Source organism: Haemorhous mexicanus, chromosome 20 (genome assembly GCF_027477595.1).
Source record: "Haemorhous mexicanus isolate bHaeMex1 chromosome 20, bHaeMex1.pri, whole genome shotgun sequence".
NCBI classification, from domain to species: Eukaryota; Metazoa; Chordata; class Aves; order Passeriformes; family Fringillidae; genus Haemorhous; species Haemorhous mexicanus.
The window spans coordinates 5,061,546-5,075,548 of record NC_082360.1 but is presented as its reverse complement, the minus strand read 5'-3'; the positions used below and the strand labels follow the sequence as shown (position 1 = coordinate 5,075,548).

The following is a 14,003-nucleotide window of genomic DNA, read 5'->3' as shown; positions in this document are numbered from 1 at the left end:
GCATCTTCCACTGCCACAAAACCTCCAGGAACTGAGTCAATCAAAAATAACATTTGGGGTCTGATTTTTATCCAGATGAACTCTCTCCAAATATTTTATGGCAACCAGCAAAATGGCCAGCTTCTGCTTGTTTAACCCTTCTTGTGGAACCTGCACTGATTCTGAAAGAATGTACCATTGGAGAAAGCATCTTTTCTGTGAGCTTGACCTCCAGAACTGGATGTGGTACCAGGCCTGTTCATCCCCAGCACCATCCTGGTCACCTCCCTGTGCCCTAACTCTGTCCTGACTCACTCAGTGTTTCTGCAGGTCAACTTTCTGTGCAGATCTGGACATGAAAGATGGAGAATCCACGCAGGTTTCCAGAGGAAGCCTCACCCCCGTTTACACAACAACAGTAACTCCTGCCAGGGAAACATCTCAGCAGGTCCCTCTGAGAACCACATTTACCTTTTTCTGAGCCTTGTGAAACAGGGAACTCACACTGAACCCACATCTTGCTCCTCTCCCATTTTTCCAGCTAATGAACTCCCAGCTGATAACAAATGCTGGCTGCTGCTGCTGGAGCATCTGCCTCTGCTTGTGTTTAACAGCCCAAGAGGCAAAGCACTTTACTGATTATTGTTTTCATAAGTGAGCATCACTTTACTTTTTCATTATCATTTTAAAAGGTTCCCACCTCTTCCACTGCCCTGAGCCACTGCCTCCAACCCCAGCAGATGCTACTGTGCCCTGCAGTGGCACAGGGAACATATGGTTGGTTTCCCTGGAGGGAAGTGGAGAGGAAAGGAACATCTGGCTGCTCCAGCAACCCAGCTGCTGAGGTGAGCAGGGCTTTTCCTGCAGGGACCTGCAGGTTTGTGTCAGGAGGGTTTCCCATCCCATGCTACCACTGCTAATGGCCCCCTTGGCACAAGGCTTCGGTCTCACTTGGGATTTAATGCCTTATTAATTTTACAGATTTTGTGCTTGTTCATATCTTCTGCAAACTAAAAATTTCCTGTGACATACTGTAGGAAATGTTTTACTGGACTTCAGGTAGATTGAAAAAATCAGCTATTACTGCTTTCTTTCCCTTCCTGTCCCTTCTCAGGACTTGGCAGCAGGATTGCAGTCTCTGGTTATAAAACACCACTTTTTTTATTAGCTCTGTCATAAATCCTTACACTTGGATTTGCAATTTCATGTGACAGCTCTTTCCAGACTTTCAATGGAGTTTATCTCATTTCCCTGACTTGAACCTCTCAGGATTTTCCCTTTTGCTTCATCTTGGATCTGTAATTTCCATTTCCATTTCCAAGCTTAACAACATCCTAATTCTCATTGAAAAGAAGATGGCATAGCGCTCATTTTGGGTTGGGCAGACACCAATTCTTGATCATCAACCCTCCACGTCAATTCTCCTGTTCTGTCTCCTCTTGAGCTCCATGAACAGTTATCCACAAGCCACAGATCCAAGCCAAAACTTTCTTCCCCTCAGTTCAGACTCGAGAGGAATTCAGGTTCCAGCTACCTTCTCCTTGTGCTAATGCCTGTTCTTGTAAAAGGGAATCAGTGACTAACAACAAATACATACCCTGAGGCAGGATTTGTCTCCTTGAGGGCTCCTGGCTGTTCCTGTCTAAGTCAAGATGTGCTGGCAGCTTCTTATCTCTGACAAGTACACCGGGATCTGCCCGTTTCACCAAGCACACATCCACATCCCTGACCTCAGCACGTCGGCTGACCCAGCCCTGGAGCCCGACAGCCTCTCACAGGGCAAGTCCTGCTTAGCCCCTTGTTATTTTTGGCTGTGCCTTTGTTTCTGGGATCCTCTAACCTTTAGCAATGAAAACAAAACCACAGAAGGTGCTGCCCTGGCCTTTGTCTTGCTGAGAGCAGTGGGATGGGCAAAGGCTGAGGGCTTAAACCTCAAATTAGCAGTGTGGGACTGGAATGAGCCAGGCAGCTTGGACCTGTCATTTCAAGGGCAGGAACCAGTAGGGAGAGAGGAGGTCATCATCTGGTTTCAGATAAATGCCCACTTATGGTTAACTAATTAGAAATCCAGCACAGATAACAGAAGACCTTAGATGACCATTTAGCTGAGGAATTCCTGTAAAGCCACATATGGCTATCCAGCAGCCAAGAAAGGGAATTCACCTGCTGCTTTCGTTAGAGATGCTCATGTCTAAGAGAAAGCAGAGCCTGGGAATTGGGAAATCAGGAGTTTGCTCATGGCTCAGGCTCCTTGTTCATTAACAGCAGCTCAGAGCAGAACTGAGCACTGTAGTACTGACCTGAATAAAGTCAGGCACCAACACAACATCAGCTTCTTTCCAACCTGCCAGACCATACATACAGCTGTGCACATCTAAATCAATGACAGCAGCACCTGAGTCACCACCAAGCTGCCTTCACAAACCTACTCCTCCAAACATTTGAGTTTTCTGTGTTTAGCTTTTTAATCAGATCATTCAGTACACATCCCTCTGTGAAGATAAAAAAATTGTGCCGAGATAGACATTGCAGGAGGAGGGATAAGATGCTGCCTTAAACCAGGGCTGTTGTAGAGAGAATTGCTCTCAGTTTTTGACCTCAAGCTCAGCATATGGCTTTAGGGAAATTGTTTAAGTTTGCTATCACTTCTCATCTACAGGGAAGGAAAATGTCATGTGGCAAAGACCCACTTTCCAGAATCAAAAGAGATAAAATGGAACCGCAGTTGGAAACTGCTTTACCCATCTTGCCTGGAAAGAAGGGAGACTGATGTGCAGCTATCAGACAAAGACAGCACTCAGTCAGCATGGAGGGTTGATGCACCATGTCTAACACATCCTGAGTGAGATCATCTCTATCCCTAAGGCCATTACAAGGACAGAACTTCACCCGACAGGCTACTTGGTCAGTATAATAACAGTCAAAGAGCTAAGCAATAAAGCAAAAAAAATGCAGAGGCCGATTTTCTGGAGTCGTGAGTAAGGAGAGCAGTGAGTTCAAGGGGAGGATTTGCATCTTGGCTCTTAGCAAAGGCTTCTCTCTCCAGCGTGCAAATCAGAGCAGCAGCCAGGTGCTAAATAAATATTTAGCAAATGAGAAAGTCTCCATTGAATGAGAAATTATTTGGTGAAACTAGCTGGGGAAATGGTTTCAGTAGCACACGAACAGAAGCTGGTGCTGCTCTCTGCCCCACGGGATGCTGCAGTTCCACTCCTGTTGCGTAAGTCAGGATCTCCAGCTGGGACAGGCACAGGAAATATAACTCATTACTGAAATGCAAGAGCCTTTCAGGGTTAAACCGCTGTTAGACCAGCCAGATTCATTCCCTGGTTGCAGAATTTGCCTAGCAGCAGCTTTGGATGATTACTATCTTTCTTCATAACAGCAATGTTGCAGACAGGATGGTCTAAGTGTAGTGGTGATGCCAAGTTTGTAGGAAGAAGTAATTTTTCTTTCTTTTATGTTCAAGGGCTGAGCTCCATGTCCTCACTTTTATCTACATCATTAGGCTGTCAAGATGGCAGTTCCCTGTCTAAATGTTAATTACTATATCTCTCTCTTAAGAGGTGTTTTCAAGGGGTTAGTGCCTCAATCTTCCTTGTAATTACATGCAGTGGTTAGCACAACTCATCGGCTATATCCCAAGGTCCCCTGAGAGCTCATCCCTGCTGCAGTTTCCAGTAGATGAAAACTCACAGAACCAGTCCTTCAGAGAGCTGCTGTCTCCAAGTGTTCAGGCAGATAATGAGCCGATTACTGTGCCTGCTCCTGCTGCCAGCGAGCTCTGTGCACAGACAGGCTGAGCATCACCAGTTGCTGCAGTTCCAGTTCCTCCCTTCTCTCTACCCCTTCAAACTTGGCAAAACTCTGCACAACCAGTCCCTCTCTGGGGCAAGAACTTCCAGATTATTGACAGAGCAAAAAAAGGGAAAACCAAACCTTGTCAAAGCTTGAATATAAAAGCCCAGTAATGAAACAGTGACACAGAAATGGTGGTGAGGCAGATCTCAGATGCTGAGCATGGCTTTGGCATGTCAAGGACAGAGCTGCAGTGGTTTTTTATGCCTCTACAGCTGAGAAGAAGGAATTACAGCTTCCTCATGTGTGAGGCTTTTCTAAGTGAACAGCAATAGCTGAGATTGCAAAGTAAAACTAAAGTTGTGTTTTGGAACAACTGCTATATTTAAATGTCAGATTCTTTCTTTGAAAGCTATAAGATACCACATTCCTCTCCAGGGAAAGTGAGCAGGAACCTGTCTATGCAGGGAAAATGTTTGCAATAGCAACTGCCTACCAGTTTCCTATGCAAACACTCCTAATCCATACTTCAAGCCTGGATAAAACTAAACTGTCTGAAGGCACTCTGCAGAGGACAGCACTCTGTTCACAACACTCCAACACCCACACACAAACCAGTGCTTGCTTTGCAGCAGTAACCCCATACAGATGAACACTAACATTCATCCAAGATGTGAAGGAAACAGTTTAAAAAAACCCACATTAACTACATTAACTGAGAAATACCACTTTTCAACAAGTTGTACACGTTCAAAACTTAAATACCACAGATACCTGCCATGGGGAAAAACTCACAGGCAAATCACTGACTGAGGCAACTCCAGAGACTCAACAAAAGCCTTACAGCAGAGCAGACAAATTTGCCTCATCTTCTCTCTGATTTCTAAGAGCTTCAATGCCAGGGCAAAATGTACACCAGGTTTCTGGTTGCTGCTGGTCCAGTAGAGGACAATCTAATAATGATGAGCTCCTTTGGGTTACACAAAAATGGCCCATACTGAAACTGCTGCTGCCAAATCTGGCTGGCAGGCCATGCTGGGATTGCTGCTCTGTGTGTGCTGGGCCTCCTTTTTACAGGTACAGATTGATTCCTACAGAATCAAAACTCCAAAAAATTTATCCTGCAGTTGATGCCAGCCTTTGCAACTATAGAAAGAAAGAGACAGAAGCAAGGGAGATTTCCAGGCAGACATATGGCATTTTTATAAAGTGGATTTTTATATCCACTGCACTGTGCTCTGCCACAGAGAAAACCCTGCCTGTTACTGCTGGGTTTCTCACAGGCTTCTGACATGATATCATGGGGTTTTTTCAGTCCAGGAAGTGCTCTGAGGTACAGAACGATCTGTTTGCCTTGGTAACAAGTGATTTATCAAATCATAATGGAGGAATCCATCTCATGTATAAACAGTGGCCAGGAGCACAAGACAATCATCAGCTCAAAGCCACAGAAAAGCACAGGCTATAGCTCTGGCAAGACAAAGAAAAGGAGTAAAACAGCTTCTCCAAACCCAAGGGAGTCCTTGCCTAGTATTTTTAAGGCAAATAGAAGACAAATAAAATCTGAGCTAGCAACAGAGCTAATTTCTGGAGCTAGGAAGCAAATGAGCTGTAGCAAGAAGCAGAACAGCAGAAAACAGCAGAGAATTAATTACAAGTGAAGTATCTCAGGTTAGAATTGGAGTTAGAGGCATCAGAGGGTGTAAGCAACAGTTTTCAGTGGGTAATGTTTCCTTAGCATCCTTCAGCCCCACTGGGGCTGGGCCTATGACTCGAGAATGAAAAGTGCATGTGTCTGTAAAGAGAAAAATACACACTGACGGCAGATCAGAGCTACTTAAAAGGAAAAAAAAAAAAGAAAAAGAAAAAAAAATTGATACTCCTCCTGACGCCAGCGAGCGCAGGCTGGCTGTGACCGGGAGGGCGCAGGTCCCAGCCATCCCCTCGGGTGCGATGTGCAGGGGCACTGCCCAGCCCCGGTGTCGGTCCCGCTCCGCAGCCGCGTTCCCTCCCACCGGCGGCGCCGAGGGATGCTCACCCCCGGCGTGTCTGCCCGAGTCAGCTGCTCCTTGATGTCAGAACCTGCTCGGGCTCGGCGGGAGCGGCACCGAGCGCAGCCGAGCCTCAGCCGCCGCTCCCCGGCTCTGGGAGGGCTCCCTCGTCCTCCCGCGTCCCGCCTGGGAAGCGCGGGGGCGCGGCCCGACCCTCCGCGGGGAATTCGCCCAACTTTCTCCGTCCCGGCTCCCGGCACTCGCTGCTATGGCCCCCGGCAACTCTTCCCGCAACTTCTCGGCGCCGGAGGCTCAGAACGGGTCAGGTGAGCCGGGCTGAGCAGGGCTTGGAGGGGCTGGGGGTGACGGGGGCTGGGGCAGGGACCCCCCACACCCTGCCCGGGCCGTGCCGCCTTCAGCACCCGCGGCCGGACAGCGCCGGGCGGGCGGAGGGACGGGCTGGATGCCCCGGGGCTGCGGGACCCCCCGGGCCCGCGCAGCGCTGAAACACGGCGGCTCGGGGCCAGCCGCTACCTGCTGGCTGCCAGGCAGCAAACTCCAGCAGCCCGCAGGTCCTGGCTGCTGGGAAGGGAGGAACCAGCCCGGCTAGACAGGGAGAGAAGCACAGAAAAGATGAGATAGCGCTGGAGAGGGATGCAGAGATCCTTACCAGCCCCCCGTTTTCTCCATACGACCCTGTTTTCAAATCAATAGTTTAGGGTCGGGCAATACGGTTCTCAATGGCTCAAGGTGGTGAAACTCTTCAACAGAAGGTGGTTTATATGGGGTCTTTGACTCTTTTCTGCACCAGCACAGTCCTTTAGTAACCAAAAGTGTGCCTTAGGTACTTCCTTCTGAAATGCAGTGAAGATGAAATCTCTTACATATCAGAGTATGGCTTAATACAGCAACTACCTTAGAGAAAAAAAAATTAACCCTCAGTCCTCATTCAGTTGACATAGTGCAGCCCCTTTGGCACTTTAAGAAAAAATATCAGGGCAGCCACAGACCTACAAACAAGGACAAATCAATGCCTGAAGTAGCTGCTTAAATACAAAATATATTGTATTGGATATGCACAAAAGCAGCACTGAAAATTCAGATTCAATGATGTCTCAAGGTGAAAGAGACTTTAGAAAAGACAGAACTTTTGAGTATTTGATAGATGTGCTCTTCTGACTCCAGCCTATAAAACACACATGAACTACAGCTTCAAATTAGTGCAGCTAATTCATGCAAGCCCTGCTTGTACAGACAGCATCAGCAGGACAGGTGCTACAGCACTTCACAGCCCATCCTCACACAAAGCCTTTGGGCCTGCACACATCCTGCTCTGAGGCTGGCCGAGCTCATTCCAAGTGTTAGGGAATTGCCATGAGCACTGTATTGATTACGCAGCAGAAAAGGGACATTTTGTCCCAATTTCCAGCTAACCATGTGGCATTTATGTTTCACTCAAACAATCCTTTCCCGCCACACTCATAAAGTTTGTGGTTAAAAGAAAGGAGATCAGAATTCATAACAGCTCCATGCAGAACAGCAGGATCAGAATCATCATCTTCTAGTTTCTAGTCCTCCATCTTCCATCATTAAGGAGGCTTGAGACATCTTTGGATGCTCAAGAGTATCAGATTTCAAGAGGGTGCTGATGACTGTAGGTTATCTGCTAAAAATCACATGATAGGGAACATTTCCTTGCATTAATGGGTCACCAGAGGAGCAGGGATGAATTAAACCCCCACAAATGGTCTGGAGAAGGCTTTTTTGTCTTGTCAGTCAAGCCTGGCTTCCACCTTCAGGCCCCTGCTAGTTCTCCTGTGCCTCACTGGCTGCTTCCCAACACCTGCAGAGAGGCTTCCCAATAAAATGATGCAGGAACTGCTTTATTGGGTTCTGGCATTGGCCTTGGGCTTGTTCATGCCTAAGCTGGCTGCTTCCTAATGCCAAAAGGACTGAGCCAGTGGCAGCTCATCATGGCCCCTTCTAAGAGCACTGAGATATGGCACACACATTTCCAGCCACGGGCCAGCAGTGTAGCCCCAGTGATCTTGCTAATTCCATCAAACTTCTCTGTCACACCAAAGTAAATGTGGAGAAGTTTGTACTCAAGAATTCCGGAGGTCAAAGTCAGCAAATACAACTTCAGCAAAGAGACACTGCTTTGGCAAGGACTACACCTGTAAGTATCTGTTACTCCACTTAATCTAATTGTCAAGATTTCCCTAGGTTCTGTTGGAGGAGGCTTCCCCACTTCTGCTGCTAAGGAGATGGAACAGTTCAGTGACTGAAAGCATTTCCAATTAGCAGCACATTGAATCATCTGCAATTCAATGAAAGGCAGCCTGGGCTGAGGGGCTGTCACGCACAGTCCTTGTAACAGCCACATAAATAACTCACACAAAACCATTTCCTAGAAAAAAACCCCACCAGGTCCCATTGGAGCAGAGTTATGAGATGAAATGAGATTTGCCTCAGCTGAGAAGGGCTGTTTTAGACTTCAGCACACGGGAACCCTGCAGAACAGAGAGCACCACCATCACTGCCTTTGACACCACCTCCTGTGCCCGAGAGCTTGTGGCTTCAAAATGTGATTTTACACCGAGGTGGGGGACAAGGCCAATATGAATTTGATTATGTCTGGGGGTCCCACCCCAAACAGCAACAGTCAAGCATTGGCATGGATAAGCTAAATGTTACCAGGCAAGAATTTTGCCTTGGAAATCCAATCACATCCAGAACTCAAAGACAGCTTTCAGCTGTTTTTCTCCTATTGAAGAGTCCCTCTGAAACATACTCCCAATCCTTTTCTGACCACATACTTGGATTTCTTTGTAGGAAAGAAACTAGGGAGAGAGGCAGGGAAGGAAGAGGGAAAGGAGACTGTTCTCTGGCCTAACCTTGGTAGGAGAACAGGGACACAGCCAGGGTACAGTCCCAGATCTCACAATATGGATAAGCATGCAGTGTCTGCCTGCATGGTCAATGAAGTCTGTGTCTCATACCATACAATAGATAAACTACCCAAGAGATGAACTGAAGCTTTCTGACAGCAGCTTGAGTATTGACCTTATCCAGATTTTGGCACCCACAGAAAGACTTTATTTCTCCAGTGTGGGAAGCACAAGCTGCCTCACCCACTCCCCTCAAAAAACAGCTAAAAACATTTCACTTCATGGAATAAAATTTACTCTCAACTCTGTCAGGTGCTGGTGAATGCAGAGGCATTCCAGCCAGAAGTTAGTCCCTCAAGAAAGGGCTGGGGAGTTGCAAAGCAGGACAGAAGCACATCAGGAGAGCTGAGGAAAGATGCCTGCACATAGCCAGGTTTGGGCATGCTGCACGTACTGAGAGGCAGAGAAGGAAGTGCCAAATCCCCAGCTTAGCCTCTCCAGGTGCTGGAAAGGGTATTAAAAATCATTCCAATCTATGTCTTTGATGGGGATGGGTCCATCTGCAGGACAGGGCAAGAACACTGAATTGTAAAGAGGTTGTCTCTGGGTTGCACTCACTGCTTTGGTTTGTTTTGGCAGTAGCAGAGAAGCCAGCACCACACACCAATGTGATCATGCCCAGTCTCTTCAGCATCATCTGCTTCCTGGGCATCATGGGGAACCTCATTGTGATCTTCACTATCGTCAAGAAGAAGAAGCTGAGATGCAAACAGACTGTGCCTGATATTTTCATCTTCAACCTCTCCATCGTGGACCTCCTCTTCCTCTTGGGCATGCCCTTTCTCATCCACCAGCTCTTAGGCAACGGCTCGTGGTACTTTGGAGCTCCCCTGTGCACCATCATCACCGCCCTGGACACAAACAGCCAGATCACCAGCACCAACATCCTCACAGTGATGACACTGGACCGTTACCTGGCCACCGTCTACCCCCTCAAGTCCACCTATGTCCGGACGCCGTGTGTGGCGGCTCTTGTCATCTGCCTGGTGTGGCTCCTGTCCTTCCTGACCATCATCCCCGTGTGGATGTATGCAGGCCTCATGCCTCTGGAGGACGGGACAGTGCGCTGTGCTCTCCTGCTCCCGAACCCAGAGACTGACATCTACTGGTTCACCCTCTACCAGTTCATGCTGGCCTTTGCTGTGCCCTTGGTCATCATCTGCGTGGTCTATTTCAAGATCCTCCAGCACATGGCCACCACCGTGGTCCCGCTGCCCCAGAGGAGTCTCCGGGTGCGTACCAAGAAGGTCACCCGAATGGCAGTCGCCATCTGTTCTGCCTTTTTTATTTGCTGGGCTCCCTTCTACATCCTCCAGCTCGTTCACCTGGGCATCGACACCCCATCCATGGCCTTCTTTTACGCCTACAACTTCGCCATTAGCTTGGGCTACGCCAACAGCTGCCTCAACCCCTTCCTCTACATCGCCCTCAGCGAGACCTTCAAGCGCCAGTTCTTGGTGGCCATTCGCCCTGCCAAAGAGCCCTGTCGCAACAGCAGCTCTGCCAACAACAACAGCATGACAGAGGCCAGCGTGTGCCTGAAGCTGGCACCAGAATCCACCCAGCAGACTCAGTTTCAGGAGGACTTTTCCCCACGCTCGCTGCCAGTGACTGTGGCTGTTCACTAGGGCAGAAGAAAGCCTCTGGATCTGTGATTTGATGGAGGAGCAGCAGCTTCAGGCAGGTCTTGGAGATGCCTATGGACCACAAACTTCCACCTCCAAAATGCAGGTGCCTCCTTTTTCCATTACTCTGTTCCTGCACTGCTCCCAGCCTATGACATGCTGTGTGCTGCTGCTTTTCACCCTGCACAGGAGCACTCTGCCACCACTGGGCCCCCAAAGAGGATGAATGGAAAAGAGAAAAAGGACAGAAAGAGGATTTCTGGAGGGAATATTCACCCTACATGAGTAAAACCTCTATCAACACTGCCCAATAATTCCTCACCTCTTGGCCCAAGAGTTCTAAGCAGCTTGTCAACATAGAGCTTCTTCATTCAAACCTTGAACCTTTGAACCACAATGTCATATATATTTTTTTTAATAAGTAATCTGCAGACTTTGCTGGCAGTGCTGATACCCTAGAAGCACACAGCAGAGAGACCTTGGGGACAGAAGTCTCACCCAGCCCTGTTGCTTTGCTTTTCAGTCCAGCCCCATCTGCTTCCAGTGGGCTGTACTGTTTGGCAACCAAAACATTTCAAGAACTGGCTCATTTTGATGCTAATCCTAAATATTTCAAGCAAAATAAGACACATAATAATCACACTGCTTCAAGGGACTGCAAGGAATTCTCAAAACTGCTGCTGCTAACACCAGCTTTGTGGGTTTTCACGCCAATGAGCAGATTGTCACAGTGCTAGCTCTTCATGCCGCTCTTGTGCCTCATGCACGGCCATTGGGGAACCCCTGGCAGAAGGTTTTAAGCAGGACTAAAAATCACCATCTGTGGAGTGAGAAGCTGTGAAAAAGCAGCTCAGGGGAAGCAGAGTTGCTTATGCAGCTTCCTCAAAAATAACAAATTCTTTACACAAAGTTAAAAGAGGGAATATTAAATGTCTGTGTGTTGTATATGCAGCTTTAACAGTCGGAGGTTAGGAAGTAACTCTGCTCATTATAAAGTAGAGAAAAGACAGCAGAGATCAGCTCAAAGCAGGGATTACACCGACAGCCTGTGCTGGGCTCCACAGGGACCACGCAGGCATTGTTCAGCACTTTGTCAGACATGGAGGGCTGGTTACTGTAGATGGATTTAATTTAAAGAATTAAAAAGATCAAACACTCCAAAGGAATTTGTTGTACCACACTTAGGGTTTCACGCCACCAGCCACCCATGATATGCTGAGAACAGAATTTCACCCTTACTCAGCTCCAAAGCAAAACTGTGACTTGCACAGGATGTCCTAAGCCACACACACACACTCACAGGTGCCTCTAATGCAACCACATCACACTTGTAAGTGCATTCAAGTAAAGCCAATATTTCAGCCTACACCCTGTAGAGAGCACACAGCCATTCACTCACCTCTGGTGATCAAAGCAGCCAGGTGTGCAACACCAGCACCTCTGACACCATCAGATGTAGCACGTTGCTTTCTGAGTCATTGTACAAACCTTAGGACTGGGTCTCTGTATTTTCTTACAGGCTCTGTCAAAACCAACACATCCAGACTGTGGCTGAGATTATCTTGTGGATGTTTTGCCCACGTTTCCCCAGCCAACAAAACCAGACACCTGCGGAACTTTCAAGCTTTATGGCTCAAAAATCTTTGCTCCGTTTTAACTGCCAGGAGTTTTCACCTGCTGTTTTTCATGGAGCTGCTTTGCTCTTTGGTCAGTACTCTCCCTGAAGGGCTCAGATGGAACAAAGGTCGAGGAGGATGTGTGCTGTGCCAGCCAGACTTGCCCTTGGGACAAGGGAAGCTATTGTGTTACCTTTCTCCCATGAGGCAGGGAAGGGAAGAACTGGCACACTTTTCTGGGAAAGGAGGTGGTAATGACTGGGTGGATGTTTCTTCCTCTAGTGCCAGCCATAAGGAAGGTATGAGAAGTGAAAACAGCCTGAGTTATCAGGGCTCTCTCAAAGAGCAGTACATCTTGCTTACCCAGTAAATGTGTTTATGGTTGAACGAGTCTGTTCCCATCTGAAGTGAGTTGATCTGACCGGTGTGGCCAAGCCATGTGCTAAAAACCACAGGGGCAAGAGGGCTAACCACCAAGGGAGGCCACCCCAGCACCAACTGGTGCAGCACTCAGGAGGGGTTTTGTGGAGCAGACCTTTCTCAGATCTCATCACACTGAAGTCAACACACCAGTCCAACACTGACCACAACACAGACACCTTCCCAGCTTGAAGTTCTCTAGATCTCATCAGTGTGAGGTGGGAAGCCTTACTGGAGAGACTGGTCCCAACACCATGAAGAAAGCTTCCAATTAGCCAGTGTCCCAGGAGAAGCATGTGCCCCTTTCCACTACCCTGCAAAGGCTCATGGTTTCCATTCTCTGTGTTTCTCCTGCCTGTCCTGAAGGGGTTTCCTAGACCAAATGTTTAAACACTGCCTGTGTGGGGTTCTTCCCTTTCCATGTACATCCATAAAAGTGTGACAAATACTCCCTGAGAAGACAAGGTTGTGGACACCTGTGTATGTATGGGGAGGCTGGGAAGAAAGGCACAGACAGGAAGCAAACTAGCAAAGAACACAGACAGCATATAACTTTTGTCAGCTTCCCAAAATCACCCCAAAGCACAGGGCAAGATGAACAAAAGCCTGTCCTTAGGAGCAAACCTACTGATCAAATGCCTTTAGCGGTGTCACTCTACCTAGATAATAAGGCAAGGCCTTCCAGGAGCTAAACAGTCTCTGTGCACCTTGGTGTGACCTCCTCCAAACATCCTATCCCTTTTCCAACTTTTTCAGAGCTGGCTTTGTTCAGCCAGAGAGTCCATTGACATTCTGGTTTGTGCTTAGCTTTACCTCTTTGTCCCTCTGCTCTTTGTATTTATTATGTGATCTCCTGTCTCACTGCCTTGGTTACCAAGGGCAGAGCCTGAATAAAGGGAATTGCAAAGTAGGGAAGGGCCCAGCTACTCATGCAGGGATGGAGATCCTGGAGTGCTGCGAGGGCTGCCCGAGAGGCGCCACGAGAAGGGCACAGAGATAAGGCAGCTCATTTCCCAGCAGTCCTGCTTCCCATACACAGACCATTTTCTATCTTGAGAGAAATCAAAGGGAAATCCAGCTGAAAAAACAGGGGGAAAACACCCTCAAAACCAAAGGGTGATAGAAAAACTATTCAATCTGTTTTTTCAGATCAACAGCCTATTATGCTTGAGGAGACAAATTTCCTCTGCTCATTTTGCCAGCACTTATCCCATGTGTTTGTGAGCTGCCTTGTCAGACAGCAGGGCGACAGATGGGTTCATTCTCCAGCCCCTCCTCTTCCCCTCATTGTCCTCAGAGGTGCAAGTGAAGACACATGTCACAGCTCTGCTCTTGATAAACTCCCACAAAAGGGCAGATGGTCCAGTTACTCTTACTCCTACTTTCTCTCCTAGTGACAAAGCCATCCTTGGCTGGTCGTGGCAGGACCCTGTTCCCAGCTCACCCTTCTCAGTTACCTCTATTCCACTCTCCACCTCCCTGTGTCCCCACAGGCAGCAAAATAAACTCCTGCCTTGCCCCAGTCACAGCTCTGCCAAGCCATCCCTGGAGCTGAGCTCCCTGGAGCCCAGCGGCTGACATCCTTCCCTGAACATCCCTCTCCACCTGAAGTGTCTGCACAGC

The 14,003-nt window shown here is 48.2% G+C and overlaps 2 protein-coding genes across 2 annotated transcripts in view; one reads left to right on the top strand and one right to left on the bottom strand.

The window, feature by feature from the left end:
- CASKIN2 (CASK interacting protein 2) overlaps window positions 1–11,964 on the bottom strand; it is a 52,816-nt gene extending 40,852 nt beyond the window's left edge. Inside the window, exon 1 of the mRNA XM_059864789.1 lies at window positions 11,744–11,964. The gene's annotated coding sequence lies outside the window, so the exon portion shown is untranslated. The remainder of the gene's footprint in view (window positions 1–11,743) is intronic.
- Window positions 5,680–11,506, top strand: LOC132336871 (melanin-concentrating hormone receptor 1-like). Its single transcript, XM_059864795.1, has 2 exons — window positions 5,680–6,094; window positions 9,299–11,506. Exons 1-2 carry the CDS (start codon window positions 6,037–6,039, stop codon window positions 10,345–10,347), a joined length of 1,107 nt encoding a protein of 368 aa, XP_059720778.1. The 5' UTR covers window positions 5,680–6,036; the 3' UTR covers window positions 10,348–11,506.
- Window positions 11,965–14,003: the final 2,039 nt, after the last annotated feature.

What these genes read in the sequence shown, in the direction of transcription:
- LOC132336871 (XM_059864795.1), top strand. Translation starts at nt 6,037, where the DNA reads ATGGCCCCCGGCAACTCTTCCCGCAACTTCTCGGCGCCGGAGGCTCAG. An exon ending in GGAGGCTCAGAACGGGTCAG is followed by an intron (nt 6,095 to 9,298) that starts GTGAGCCGGGCT and finishes TTGTTTTGGCAG; the next exon opens with TAGCAGAGAAGCCAGCACCA.